Source organism: Pelophylax lessonae (assembly GCF_965119305.1).
Source record: "Pelophylax lessonae genome assembly, chromosome: 8".
In the NCBI taxonomy this organism is placed as follows: Eukaryota; Metazoa; Chordata; class Amphibia; order Anura; family Ranidae; genus Pelophylax; species Pelophylax lessonae.
The window spans coordinates 15,110,053-15,125,718 of record NC_138775.1 but is presented as its reverse complement, the minus strand read 5'-3'; the positions used below and the strand labels follow the sequence as shown (position 1 = coordinate 15,125,718).

The 15,666-nt window shown below is 45.9% G+C and overlaps 1 protein-coding gene across 2 annotated transcripts in view; it reads left to right on the top strand.

The window, feature by feature from the left end:
- The window catches only part of NR2C2 (nuclear receptor subfamily 2 group C member 2), a 62,259-nt gene that overhangs the window by 13,664 nt on the left and 32,929 nt on the right, over positions 1 to 15,666 (top strand). For both annotated transcript variants that reach the window (XM_082265177.1, XM_082265176.1), the window contains exons 2-5: positions 2,574 to 2,663; positions 4,233 to 4,430; positions 8,453 to 8,555; positions 10,754 to 10,933. In XM_082265177.1, the coding sequence (XP_082121303.1) occupies positions 2,592 to 2,663; positions 4,233 to 4,430; positions 8,453 to 8,555; positions 10,754 to 10,933 (553 nt within the window). In that variant the 5' untranslated portion in view covers positions 2,574 to 2,591. The remainder of the gene's footprint in view (positions 1 to 2,573; positions 2,664 to 4,232; positions 4,431 to 8,452; positions 8,556 to 10,753; positions 10,934 to 15,666) is intronic.

Below are 15,666 nucleotides of genomic sequence, written 5' to 3'. Positions count from 1 at the left end.
CACTGCTGTCTTAACCAATGAGGAGGGGTGTCCTGGGAGAGCTAAAGGCTCTCGTGCACATCGCTGGGTCAAGAGGGGGCTCAGGTGAGTATTGGGGGGGGGGGGGGGCTTGGAGCACATAAAATGCATGAAGGCAACAAATCTTCAGCCTTTACAATCACTTTAATTTTAGGTTGTTTCCTGCTGCCCATCCACAGTGACTTTGGTCACCTCTTTCTGTCCGTCCCTCATCTACTGCAGGCTGTCCAGGTTTCAGTACCTGAGGCCTTGCCTTGTAAACAGCCAACTATAATTTCTGCTTTAACCGGTTGCCGACCGCCGCACGACTATATACGGCGGCGGTCAGCCCCGGCCAGGCAAAGTGAAGTATATATATTATATATACATATTATTATATATAATATGTATGTGTATGTGTGTGTGTGTGTGTGTATATATATATATTATATTATATTATATTATATTTATTTATTTTTTTTTTTTTTTGCAAAATTGACGCTCTGTTTTTGTTTATAGCGCAAAAAGTAAAAATCGCACAGGTGATCAAATACCACCAAAAGAAAGCTCTGTTTGTGGGGGGAAAAAAAAGACGTCAAATTCGTTTAGGTACAGCGTCGCACGACCGCGCAATTGTCCGCTAAATTCACGCAGTGCCGAATCGCAAAAAAAGCCCTGGTCAGGAAGGGGGTAAAATCTTCCGGGGCTTAAGTGGTTAAGGCAACCGCATGATGATGCCTCCAGCTGAGACTACAGCCCAAAACTGCAGCCATAGGGGAGCTGGACTGGGTATGGTTACTATAGGAAGGGTTTTGCTGCCATATATTACACAATAGGGCAGCTATAGAGGGTGGGAGAGAAACGGAATGTATTGATGGTTTTGTTCTGTCTTTTAAGAATAGAAAGTGACCATACAAAAGATCAATGATATTTACCAGCCTTATGGACAGTGACTCCAATTTCTGCTTACTTCCGGAGCTGCAGCAGCCAATCTTCAGTATCGCACTTCACATCATTTTTGGGTTCGCTGCCTGCAACAGTTGATTTAGTCGCGGTTCACACTATAGCGATGACAGACATCGCATGTTATTCACAGCTCACTGATCTGAAAATCACATGCGATGTCTGTGCAAAGTGAATTCAGCCATACAGATTGTATGGCTGAATTCGCATCGGATTCGGACACAACTTTATCAGGACCCTTTTTTGATCGCATGGTGGTGCACACCAATGAGATTCGAATCCTGTCCGAACTGTCAGTTCGCACTGCGATTTGCAAACTGATCTGGGGGTGTCGTTAACCTTTTATTGACACCCCCAGCAAATTGCATATTGCAGTGTGAACTGCCTGCGTTTTGAATGCGATGTGGGAACACGCAGTGGATTCTCAGGGTTCCCGCATCGCATATGTGTGAACCGGCACCCACAATAAATATCTGGCTAAATGCAAAATCTCCATAGATGTCCTGGCCCCATCGATGATGGCAAATCACGGCCGCTGGAGGTGCTCACAGGGCTGGAGAAGCAGTTCCAAGACCCCGTATAGGGTGGAAGTTATGTCAGCTTGGAGGCGGACCACCTCTACATATCCTCCAGCGCCTGTGATTTGCTATCATCGGCGGGATCGGGACACCTATGTAGATTTTGCATTTGAATGCGATGCGGGAACCCGCAGTGGATTTGCAGGGTTCCCGCATCACATATGTGTGAACCGGCACCCACAGTACATATCTGGCTAAATGCAAAATCTCCATAGGTGTCCTGGTCCCACCGATGATGGGAAATCACGGCCGCTGGAGGTGCTCACAGGGCTGGGGAAGCAGTTCCAAGACCCCGCATAGGGCGTAAGTTGTCAGCTCAGAGGCTGACCATCTTTACATATCCTCCAGTGCCTGTGATTTGCTATCAACGGCGGGATCGGGACACCTATGTAGATTTTTCATTTGAATGCGATGCGGGAACCCGCAGTGGATTTGCAGGTTTCCCGCATCGCATATATGCGAACCGGCACTTAGTCCTAACCTTTGAACCGGCACTTAGTCCTAACACTAAAATAACACCTAGACATTCATACTTACCTTCTTGCACTAAAAGCAAACAGTCCTATTCTGTGGTGTAATCACTGCGACAAAATGCATCCAAATCCTAGCTGCAGCTTTGAAGGTAATGCTTTTCCCCGTGTTCCTGGGCTTCCAGTTTTATTGTTCTCGTGGAATAACCTTGAACAATTTAAAACCAATGGAAGAGACGCTTCAAGCCATGACTTTGGATCATAAGAGTGGAACATAAATTGTATTCCAGGTTGATAAGAGACTACACTTTTTATGTTGGTGAAGGTTTGGTGTCTCATGGCTGCCTGTTTGGTTCAGGATTGACGGTAAGGTTGGACAGGCTCATGCGGAGTTCAGGTACCAGTCAGGCCAGTACTGTGGATCTCAAAGAAGTTGGGTCCCAGTTGTGGTATATTAGTTGTACTGGAGATCAGGCTTTCTAGGATTTATTCGGTTTTGCTTTGTGTACAGCCTTTTGTTTTTTTTTTTTTAATGTTTAATGACTTTTGTATTTCTGATTTTCAGGTTCAGGAATCTTCAGTGATGACCAGCTCCTCCCAGCGCATCCAGATAATCTCCACAGACTCCGCCGTGTCCACTCCTCAGCGTATCCAGGTATTTTATCAGGCCAGTTCATTTTTCTCAACAAATTTGTTGTACTAAAATATGATCCCTGCTCTATGAATGCATTTACAAGACTGCTGCTGGGATGTAAGGTGTATTTCCCTCTCCGGTATTATGGGAGTACCCAGCGCTGTCTAACCATAAATTGCTTAATCTATATCTCTATTCATTCAATGCATTAAAGTTCTTGTAAAGTGTATTTTTTTATTTTTTTTTTTTTAATTTTATTACAAGCATGTTCTACTTAGCTGCTCTGTGCAGTTTGGTTTTGCACAGAGTGTCCCGGATTCTCCTTTTCTCGGGTCCCTCTTTGGTGCTCCTGGCCCCTCCCTCCTGTTGAGTGCCCCCACATAGCAAGCAGCTTGCTATGGGGGGCACCAGAGCCAAGTCACCGCTCCCTGTGTCCATTCAGACATGGAGCCTTGACCCGGCCCTGCCCTGCCCTCGCTCTAATCTGATTGGCTGACTGACTTTGATCGACAGCAGCAGGAGCCAATCGCCCCACGTTGCTGTCTCAGCCAATGAGAAGGGGAGAAACTCCTGCAACTTCGCTGGATAGAGATGGACTTTTAATGCATTAAGATAAAAAAAACCTGTACAATCCCTTTTAAGATAAAAAATCCTTCTGCGTGCAGCCCCCCCCCCCCCTTATATTTACCTGAGCCTGATCTCGATCCAGCGATGTGCATGTGACCAGAGGCTCTCTCCCTCATTGACTCAGACACCACAGTGAGAGCCATTGGCTCCTGCTACTGTCAATCAATCAGTGAGGAGGGAGTGGGGGGCGGGGCTGAGCCGTACTCGGACACACAGAGCCGGCTCAAGAGCTAGTATGCCCGTGTGCCCTCATAGCAAGCGGCTTGCTATGGGGAGCACTTAGCAGGGGGGAGGAGCCAGGAGCGCTGGCGGGGGACCCCAGAAGAGGAGGATTGAAGCTACTCTGTGCAAAACCATTACACAGAGTAGGTAAGTATGACGTGTTGTTTAAAAAAAAAAAAGTTTCTCTTACGTCCTCTGACAGTCGCCGCCCACTCATACAGTCTTCACCAATGGGTATTGACCTCTTATCCATAGAAGCAAGCGTCAATACCCATTGGTGAAGACTGTGAGTGGGCGGCGCTTGTCAGAGGACTCAGAGAAAGGAATTTTATGGTAAGATTTTACAAAAATTCAGTTTTCCTTAACAATCACTTTACAATCTGCTTCCAATCATGGCTCCCAGTACACTGCACTCCCCATACCCTACATAATGAGAGGTGTGTATCCCTCTGTGTAGCCAGATTTCATTGTCGGACAGATCAAAGGTGATCATTTGATTACTGGGGCAATCCCGGTAGAGCTGCAATGGAAACCACAATCTGTTGGTCACATAACTTCCTTTTGTAAACATAGTGGCTATGTTGGGACAAATAGCAGCTGTCCAAACGCCATTTCGGAGACGGCACCCGAGACTCAAGTGGTAAGAAGGCACTAATATGATCTGATGAGAATATCTTCATGCATCATTGTGGTGATCAGGATGTACCCAGATATCAGAAATGTGGTCCATTGTCTTCACAGATTGTAACAGATCAGCAGACAGGACAGAAGATCCAAATTGTAACAGCCGTAGACTCCTCTGTGTCACCCAAGCAGCAGTTCATCTTGGCCAGTCCGGATGGATCTGGATCAGGGAAGGTGATATTGGCCACCCCAGAATCTCCCAATGCCAAGCAGCTTATCTTCACAACAGAAAACATCGTCCCGGGGAGGATTCAGGTAAGAGGATGTCCTACTCTTCTGTCCTCTTCATTGAGTTTAATTGACCCATTTAACTCCTTCCCACTGGCAGTACTGGCAGTATGCATAAATGCGGCCTCACTGGACTGGGATTTTTTTTTTCCGTGGGGCTGCATATATGCGTTTCTGTCTTTGGGCTGGGAGCGTGCCGCACAGAGACAGATACGCATATATGCGGCCCCACGGAAAAAAAAATCCCAGTCCAGTGGGGCCGCATATATGCGTATCTGTCTTTGCGTTGGGAGCGTACCGTGCAGCACAGAGACCGGGGTCTTGCTGGGAGCCCTGGGTCCTGAACTAACGACCAGGACCCGGAACTCCAGGTTCTGGGTCACCTGATCGCTGTGATAGCCTCTGATTGGCTATTAAAGTGATCAGTCACTGTGAAGCCCTCCCCTGTGTTTCTCTCTTGAATGGAGAGGAAAGATACATTTATCTTTCTCTGCTGAGAGAAAAAAGAAACAATTGTGTGTTAATAAAATAAAAAAAAATGAAATAAAAAAAAAAACCTAGATCAAAGTTTGATCTAGGTCAGTACCAGGATTAGCGTATAGGTCAAGTATGGGTTAAAGGTAGGGTTAAGCTGATACTGATACTAGGCATTTGCACGGGTATTGGTCATTGGCGGTTGGTGTATATGGGGCACAGGGGCGCCGCCCCCCCATCCATGCGTCCGGCCCCTTAATCTACATGCGGGGCGCCGGACGCATGGAGTTCAATGGGGATTTTTTTTTTTTTTAACCATGTGATTAGAGCCAGAGGCTCTCACAGGCTAAAAAAAGGGTGAGCTCTGTGCGCCGAGCCCACACAGTTGTGTGACAATAGCGAATAAAAATTTGCTATTGTCACATGGATCCTCCTCCTGGCCAATCAGGAAGCGGGTCATGAGATCCGTTTCCCGATTGGCCAAAAGGAGAGGCCATGCTATTGGCCGAGGAGGAGGGAGGAGACGCCAGGGAAGCCCCCGCCGGAGATGAAGCTGATGGGAGGCTTCTAATGGGGCCAGGCAGGAGTGTTCCAGGGCATCTTTAGCGCTTTAATGTAAGTGAGCCGGCAATGGAGGGAGGGGGGGTGGTGTGCAACCTGGCGAGCTGGTGTGGTCCAGGGGGAGGGGGGATGGTGTGGTCCGGGGGATGGTGTGGTCTGCCTGCCGGCCCATGGAGCACCAGCTGCCACTGGTATAGGTACTTGTGCAAATGCCCCGATACCCCAAACCTTTACCTTCAGGCTCGGTACTTTCAGCTGTCAGAGGGAATTCCTCGCTAACAGCTGAAATGTAAAGAAAATAATGCTGGCGATTTTTATTGGTTAAGGAGCGGGGCCACCGCATCTTTAACAACCAATCTGGCAGGCTGCTAAGTGAACCAGACATAGAGGGCTTATACAGCCCAGGACCATATTGTCCATATAGCTGAAATTTTATGCATGTCTCCCTTTCCTGCCTGGAGTCTACCTTAGACTGAGGAAAGGTCAGTTGTGTTGCCATCAAGGACCCTGAAACTGGGGAAATATACACTATATCTTTGAACTACAGAAAGAAAGGTGCTGCCTATCCTATTCAAGCCATGTAACACAATACTAGATCTATCATATCTAGGAGTGAATATATATATATATAAGGGCGAATATATCAAGGAGAGGACCTTCACCTTGTGAGTTGGGACCCACCCCAAAAAGTTCATAGGGGGGATAGCCAAAAAAGCCTTGCCCCTGGCAACACAATCTGGGACGTAATACATTGGATCCTATGCAAGAAATACATTCTTGATGTCTGTTATGATAAATACCGAAGCAATATAGCTCCAAGCAGCATTAGTATCGCTACAGCTTTGTCGCCTAGCACAAGTCACTATCAAGAAGGAAAACATCGGTCTGTTATGGTCTCTCAGGCCCTGAGGAAGCCTTGAGCGAAACGCGTCGGCTTGCTGGGGACCTACCGTGACCGAATCCAGCTTGAGACCCAATTTCCACCTTATACAGATTTTGGTTACAACCCCTTCTGGGGATATGTTTCTCTATAAGTAGTGACGTTAATTGTTTGATTTTATCATTGTATGTTATGTCAGTCCTCTGTTATCACATATGCATGGTAGTCCATGCTTAGTTTTATTGTTCTTTATACAAATAAAATGTAATTTTGGTTTTATAAACGGTTCTTTGTCTGATCCTTCTACTCCCACTGGCCCGCAAAGCCCCATCTTTTTCTGTCATTTTGTTTTTGTAAACAACCAATCATGTCCTCGGGATTCCCCTCCCTCCCTGCCTCCTCCCCTCCCGCCAGCTGTTACAAGCCCCTGGGCTGTCGGGCCGCATGTCTGTGGACCTACAGTTCAGGAAACTGCCTGCCTGCACTAGAGGTGAGCAAGCCCAGCTCCCCCCAGCCCACTGTCTTCCTCCCTCCTGCCAGGCGCAGCTCTCACATTCAGCTCTGCTCATGGCGGCTCAGCAATTTCTGCCACAGTCCAGTCGGGAGCAGGAATGAGTCCCATGTGGCCCCCGCACAGATCTGTCCTTTCCTTGGCAGCTGCATGGCTCTGCACACCGCAGGGCTTCTCCCCTTTGCCCTTTGTGTCCGTGCTCCACCTGGTGGAGAATTTGACACCGTAGCGCAGCACATATATTTATACTTCTTTTTGGTGGGGAACATACATTAGGTGTTTGTACCAGCTGAATATATTCATTCATGTTTAAGTGGCAGCGCATTCTTCTTCTCTTTTTTTTTTTTTTTAATAGAGAGCAGTAGCCAATATTGTGACTCCTCTCCCCCCACCTTATCAGCCCTCCCTTTTCTTTTTCTCATCCAGTACATCTTCACGCCAGTCTTACCCAACTCTCTAACTCTCCCCCCCCCCACCTCCCAAACCATCCCTCTACCTACTCTTCCGAGGCGATAGGTATCGGTAATTGGTATCGGCGAGTACTTAAAAATAAGTATCAGGTGTGTTCCTTTAATATCTCTCAGAAGAAGTAAACAAAGTACACACGGGTCGAATGCCCGGCAACATCAGCCAGTTCATTTAAGAGGTTGTAAACCTCAGAATTTAAAAAAAACAAACACCCGAAAAACAAACACATAATGAGCTAGTATGCATCGCATACTAGCTCATTATGAAATACCTTAGAACGAAGCTCCGCAGTGCAGCTCGCTCACCTCCCTCACGGGCGACATGTTCGGTCACTCTTCTTCCTGCTTTCCAGCCGACTTTCACTGCACTTGGCTCTGAAGCAACGGCACGAGTGGCCGTTCCTTCAGAGCGCATGTGCCAGTGACGTCACTGGCTGCATGCAAGCTAAATATCTCCTAAACGGTGCATGTTTAGGAGATATTTAGAGTACCTATAGGTAAGCCTTATCATAGGCTCACCTATAGGTACAAGTTGCAGAGGAGGGTTTACTTCCTCTTTAAAAACTGGCCACCATAGGGCCCGTGTGTATGGCAGCTGATCCGACAGAAGCCGGGCCATTTGGCATGCGTGAAAAAAAACTGGCTCCTAACTTTTTTTTAACTGGCTCCTAAATTTCAAGCAAATTTGTCAAGCCCTGGTCTATGGCTGGTCTTAGTTTCTCTTTTTTTTTTTTTTAACAACCACAGCTTGAGAAGAGAAGCCTGTCCCTTGCCAGCATGCTGCAGAGTAGAGGACCCTTACTCTGTGTGGAAATGGCAGTCTCATTGCAACACATCTCCTATTGAGTCAGAACTAGAACTCTCCGATCGGCAAAGATCATGCTTCTGATTGGAGAGCCCTGGCTGTGTGTCTTCAGGAGGGAATGTCAGACCTCTGCCTAGAGACCACTGCTTCCACACAGAGGACACTGATTTGTAGCGAAGTACGTAAAGCTGATACTTTTCAGGTGATGCAGATATACTAATCTGTTCATTCACCTAATCCATAGTTTGCTGTACCTTACAGATTCTTTCCCACGTGGAGTGTTATGTTTCCAGTTATTGCTGTATTGTTTCCTGGTCATGTTGCATTTCACACGTCCTGTCTTTCCTGTAGATAGTAACGGATGCAGCGTCTGTGGAGAGACTTCTGGGAAAATCGGAAGTGCAGCGTCCGCAGATTATCGAATACTGCGTAGTTTGCGGGGACAAAGCGTCAGGTGTGTTTTAAAATGATGTTGTGCATTGATCATCTAGTATGTCAATTGTACTTTTTAACCACTTGCCGCCTGCTAACCATACATTTACTGCCAGCAGGCAACACCTCAACGTACTGGTACGTCACGATTCACTTCCTTGTTTTTGGGCGCCCTGTTGATCTGTTCTGTGATTGGACACAGCACAAGTTTGTCAGCAGGTTACAGCCAATGATTTTGGCTGTATACCTGCTGATTAGATGTGGCCAATTACAGCACAGAGTTCTGTGTTTAAAAAACACCCAGAACAGCGATATGGCTGTTTCTTTTCCCTGAAATCAACTCCGAGTTCAGGGAGAAAAGACAGCCAGATCCTGTGAGTAAAAGCAGCACACGTACACTTGTTGAGCATACAGTTAACCCCTTGATTGCCCTTCTGATCACCCCTCTCGCCCATTAGTGTCATTAATACAGTGTACAGTATTATCACTGTATTAGTGTCACTAGTGACGTCCATATGCCCCTCCCAGCCAGTGTCAGTTAGCGCCAGATTCCCGTCACTAGAAGTCGCTGATCACCGCTCTGATCGGGTCTTCGGCGGCCGTGCAGGCTTGTTGCCCGGGTCTCCCAGTGAGACGGGAGACCCAAGCGAGCCGCGGAAGGCGTATCATTACAAGACAGCCGACCCTCGGCTATGGACGCTGGTACCAGGATGAGGCCTCTAGCTGCAGGCATCGCTCCGGGACAAGCACTTTCCCGAAATATCGACAATATTGGGGCCGATTCCGATATATTGGGAAAAGTGCATATCGGCCCTCGATATATCGGCTTTGCCGATAATCGGTCGATCCCCACTATTTACCAATTTTAAAAAATAGCCGAAGCCCGGGTGAAGATGTAAGCGCCTTCAGCAGTGGCAGCGTGCCGCTGGAGGGCTTAATTTTTAGAGAAGTCTGTCATACTGTGCTAGCATGGGACGCATACTAGCACATTATGATTTAAACTGCTGGGGGCCCAATTATTTATTTTTTGGATGCGGTTTACTACCACTTTAATATTCGCCAAAATCTGCTGTCCCATAATGCATTTCTGAAAGGTGATTCAGAGCTGGAGCCTGGGTCCGCTGCCGATCGATCTTGTTGTCCTTTTTCAAGACATTGTCTCACTGCTTGAACTTCTGGGAGCCTGTGATGACCCCACGGGTTAGAAGTGTCACCCAGGCAGTAAAGTGAGCAACTGAAGAAGGACCCTCCCACTCTGCAGTCTAGAACAGAGGAGCCTCAGGATTTCACGTTCTGAGTAGTGTTTTATTTTTTCTTTTAAAGATTGTTATTCATTGGAAATGGGATTAAGGCTCGGTTCACACTTATGCGATGCGGGAAGGCTGCAAATTCGCAGCCTGTTCCCGCATCGCAAACGCACCCTTGGCAGTTCACACTGCCATATGCGATACACAGGGGGTGTCAATTAAATGTTAACGACACCCCCAGTTTGATCGCATATCGCAGTGCGATCTTACAGTTCGCACAGGATCGGATCGCACAAGTGTGAACCACTGTGCGATCCGATCCTGATGCGGCTGAAGAAAAGGGTCATGTGCGACTTTACTGCGGGTGCAGTGCAAATTTAGCCATACAAAGTGTATGGCTGAATTCGCACCACACACCCGATCGCATGTAATGAAGGAGCAGTGCGCTCCGATATTATATGCGATCGCCGCAGCCGCACAAATGTGAACCGGCACTCTAGCTGAACCTCAGATTAAAAAAATAAATTAAAAAATACCCTTGCAGTGAGGCTTCCCTGCATTGCAAGGGTTAATTGCTCATGTCTAGGGGTATAAGAATAAGCTGTAATACTTGGCTTATTCCTCTCTCAGGCAGGCTTCTACAGTGCTGTGTGACCGGTCCCTCGAAGCCTCTTCTCTAAGGGGCTCAGGCTGGTGGTCATGCTCTAAAATAGCCACATACATTGCAGGACCAATACTCACTGGCGTCCAGGACCAGAAATCCTGGAGTTCAGCTTTTAAAGACTGTTAGTTTGTTCCAGTAGATCAACATTAACGTTGTTTTTTGGCAGTGATTTAGCCATAATTGGATGAGCTCACAATATGTCTTCCCACCTTTCAGCACACTGGTATTCTCAAAACATGCAAACAAAGTATTTTTGTTACGATTGCAGACCCTTTTTTCACCGTGCACTATATTTTTTTCCCTTCTCAGGCCGCCACTATGGGGCCGTCAGCTGCGAAGGATGCAAAGGCTTCTTTAAAAGAAGCGTCCGGAAAAGCCTGACGTACAGCTGTCGCAGCAGCCAGGACTGCGTCATCAACAAGCACCACCGGAACCGATGCCAGTTTTGTCGCCTCAAGAAATGTCTGGAAATGGGCATGAAAATGGAATGTAAGTTTGAGAGTCTGAGTTCTCTTTTCTCTCATTGTCTACTCCAGGGATTCCCAAACTACGGCCCTGCAGCTGTTGCTGAACTACACATCCCATGAGGCATTGTAAAACTCTGACATTCACATACATGATTAGGCATGATGGGAATTGGAGTTCCTGAACAACTGGAGGGCCATAGTTTGGGAATCCCTGGTCTACTCCATAAAATATTTGCTGTGGTATATATAGTTTTTCTAGTTTTATTTTTAAAGACTTACCACTTATTAGGAGAAGTTCACCTTTTAACCACTTGCGCCCCGCCCACCGTACATTTACTGCGGCACTCTGCCGTTGCTAGGCAAAGCGACGTAGCCCTACGTCGCTCGCTCAGGAGACTGTAGGGGGAGCGCCCCCGCTCGTTACCTGGGGAGCCAGTGCGTGTGACCGGCGGCTCCGATGGCCGCCGCCACTCGCGATCTCCCGCAGCTGAGAGAGAAGGACAGACGGCCGATGTAAACACAACGGTCTGTCATTCTCCCTGAAGTAATCAGAGGCTATGTGATCCTGCTATATAGGATCGCATGTCTCTGTGACTACTTCACAAGCCACGCCCCCTGACAGAATCACACCCCTAGGGACACGTTTAACCCCTTGATCACCAGTACAGTTAACCCCTTCCCTGCCAGTGTCATTTTTACAGTAACAGTGCATATTTTTAGCACTGATTACGGTAGTAATGTCACTGGTCCCCCCCCAAAAGTGTCTAAAATGTCAGTTAGGGGTCCGATCTGTCCGCCGCAATGTCGCAGTCCTGCAAAAAAAATCGCAGATCGCCGACATCACTAGTTAAAAAATAAAAATAAAAAATTACATAAATCTTTCCCGTAGTTAGTAGACATAATAACTTTTGCGCAAACCAATCAAAATACGCTTATTGCGATTTTTTTTTTTTTTTTTTTTTTTAACAATAATGTGTAGCAGAAAACAAATTGGCCTAAAATGTTAAAAAAAAAATTTGATTCTTACATTTTTTTTTTGTTATAAAATTTGAAAAATGTTGTTTTTTCAAAATTGTCGCTCCTTTTTTTGTTTAAAGCACAAAAAATAAGAATCGCACAGGTGATCAAATAGCACGAAAAGAAAGTTCTGTTTGTGGGAATAAAAGGACGTTAATTTTGTTTGGGTACAGCGTCGCACGACCGTGCAATTGTCCGTTAAAGTCACGCAGTGCCGAATCACAAAATAGGGCCTGGTCATTGAGCAGCCAAATCCTCCGGGGCTAAAGTGGTTAAAAAATAAAATAAATGCACATTTTTTTTGGAGGTAAAAAAAAAAAAATGTGCATATATTTTTTATTTTTTTATTTGGAGCTTGGAAAGCATTGCACCCGTGATCAGCAGATTGTGGGTGCAATGCAGGGCTGTTGCAGACTCGGTGTGTAGGCTTCTCAGCCGCATCGGTTGTCATTACAAGACAGCCGACCATCGGCTATGGATGCCGGTAGCGGGGTGATGCCTCTAGCTGCAGGCATCACTCCGGTACAAGCACTTCCCCGAAATATCGGCAACCTCAGGGGCCGATTCCGATATATCGGGGAAAGTGCATATCGGCCCTCAATATATCGGTGGTGTCGATTTAATTTGTCAATCTCAAATAAATAAAAAAAAAAAAAATATATATATATATATATATATATATATATTGCAATCAGTTGCTTCTGCGCCGACCTGATCCTGGCGATATTTCTTTATGCTACTATTATAATTAGTAAAGGATAATGATAACGTGGGAATATTTTATTTTGACTCCATGGTTGAACTATGGCAGAAGATGCCAGAAGTGGAGTCCAAAGCTGCTAATTATCAGTTGAGCTGTGTGATACTTTAAAAGAAAAAATAAGATTGAAAGCCATTAGGAAATAAAGCATGCATCTAAATGAATTTATAAGCACATGGGATTCGTTAATCATTTCTTGGAAGTAGACTTCTTGCAAAAAGCGGAATGTGTGACGTGGTTTTTTTTCCATGCCTGCTATGTGCGGTTTTTTGCTCTGCGGTATTCTCTTCTAGTTCATGATGAGCGCTCCGCTACTAATCGAATTAAGCTTTAAAGGGACAGACTTATTCCAGCCGAAAAAGCGTAATATCAGAAACATTCATATTTTTAGCAAGCAAGTTGTATATCCACAATAGAAGCCAAGATTATTTCCACTGCTGTAAACTCTCATCTGGAAATGCGTAATAAATGTGCCATCTATTTGTCCTAGGGCTAGCCATAGAATATTTTTGTTGCAAGTGTCATAACCGCACTGTGTAAAAAAAAAAAAAGAAAAACCTGATATCTGGTATGACTTGTATATTTATGATGTCAAACGTGTGGGCGATGGAATAAGTTAAGGTTTGTAGGATGAATTCTACACTAGGGACCTGCTTGTAGAGTTATCTGCATCCTCACAGCAAGACTGAGCTAGGGGGGAATGTGGGAGAACTCGCTGAGTCTCTAATCAGCAAAGACCTCTCTGCTCCCTCTGTCATCACTGCCGCCATCTTTCTTATGCTTTTCTTCAGCCTTTGGGTGGCCAGTGATTACTTGTTTAACTACTTTACCACCGGAGGATTTTGCTGTCTTACGTCTGGGCCACTTTTTGCGATTCGGCGCTGTGCGACTTTAACTGACAATTGCGCGGTCATGCGACGCCGTACCCAAACGAAATTTACGTCCTTTTTTTCCCACAAACAGAGCTTTCTTTTTGGTGGTATTTGATCACCTGTGCAATTTTTACTTTTTGCGCTATAAACAAAAAAAAGAGCGTTTATTTTGAAAAAATAACAATATTTTTAAAATTTTTTTATATGAAATTCCCCCCCAAAAAAATGTAAAAATCAAATGTTTTTTAAAATTTTTGGCCAATTTGTTTTCTGCTACCTATGTTTGGTAAAAAAAAATCAGAATAAGCGTATTTTGATTGGTTTGCGCAAAAGTTATTGCGTTTACTAACTAAGGGAAAGATTTCTGTAATTTTTGGTGTTTTTTTTTTTTTTTTTTAACGAGTAATGGCGGCGATCTGCGATTTTTTTTTTTTTTTTTTTTTTTTTTTTTTTTTTTTTTTTTTTGCGGGACTGCGACATTGTGGCGGACAGATCGGACCCCTGACTGACATTTTTGACACTTTTGGGGATACCAGTGACATTACTGCAGTAATCAGTGCTATAAATATGCACTGTTACTGTAAAAATGACACTGGCAGGGAAGGGGTTAATTTTATTGGAGAGGGATGCCTGGTGCTTACTAACGTGTGTGGGGGGAGGTGACTGAGTGACACAAGGACAGATCGCATGTTCAGCTATGCTGAACACTGCAATCTGTCACTCCTTGTCACTTAGGAGATCCGCCCGCCCTGTTTACACAAGTGGGCGGATCTCCAAACTCGATTCCCCGACAATCGGGGAAGAGCAGCGGCGATCGCCGCCGCTCCTCCCCTGGCCCGACTCCCGCTGTGACTGAAAACAGCCAGAGCGAGCCTCCGGCGGCGCGCGCGCACCGCCAAGAGAGGGCAATGTCTGGTGATGTAGGTCTACGTCGCCAGACGATAACGAGCCACTGTGCCGCAGTAGCAGCACAGTGAGCAGTGGGGAAGCTGTTAAAGAGTTACTCCACTTTTGTTGAGAAAAAAAACATTCCCCTCTGGGTGATCAATACACATTGCAGGGATTTTACCAAACTTTGTTGATTCCTACCTGTTTCTGCCCTGAGAAAAAGCGGTTTGATTATGGGACTGTTAATGGTAATAACAATCAGCTGATGCACTTGTAGTGTTTCTAATGAGGAAAGTTGCAATGTCAGCATTCCTTTACCAGTGAAGAAAATCCAAACACTCAAGCGTTTAGAAAAAGATACTTCTCCCGATATCTTGGCAAGTAATGTTTTACTCTATGCAGCCCTCCTCAGATTGGGTAATCTTCAATGCACTGCAAAAAGCACACACAGGAGGGCGCAAACGCCTAGCACATCACCACCATAGACATTTATCTATTCTCATAAACAGTTGCATACTGCCAAACGTGGGGAAAAAAAAAACAGGCGTATCAAAGAACTCCAGCCATAGGCGACGTCATCCAATCCTATACCACACGGATGAAATGCTGACACATTTCGGAGGACAAGTCCCCTTCCTCAGAGCCTTACAAGGGGGGGCTTGTCCCCTGAAATGCGTCAGCCTTTCAACCGTGTGGTATATGATTAGAGGACGTTGCCTACAGCTGGAGTTGCTTGATACGCCTGTTTTTTTTTTTTTTCATGTTTGTGAGTATGCAATTGTTTGAGATGAAATAAATGTCTATGGGGGTAATGCGCTAGGCGTCTGCTCCCTCCTGTGTGTGTTTTTTGCAATTCCTTTAGAAGTGATTAAAGTGTTACTAAACCCAGAAGCCTGCATACACTATATCTGCTCTCCCCAGCCCTGCATTCACTATATCTGGTCTCCTCAGGAGCCTGCAGTCACTATATCTGCTCTCCCCAGGAGCCTGCAGTCACTATATCTGCTCTCCCCAGGAGCCTGCAGTCACTATATCTGCTCTCCCCAGGAGCCTGCAGTCACTATATCTGATCTCCCCAGGAGTCTGCAGTCACTATATCTGCTCTCCCCCGGAGCCTGCATTCACTATATCTACTCTCCCCAGGAGCCTGCAATCACTATATCTGGTCTCCCCAGGAGCCTGCATTCACTATATCTACTCTCCCCAGGAGCCTGCAGT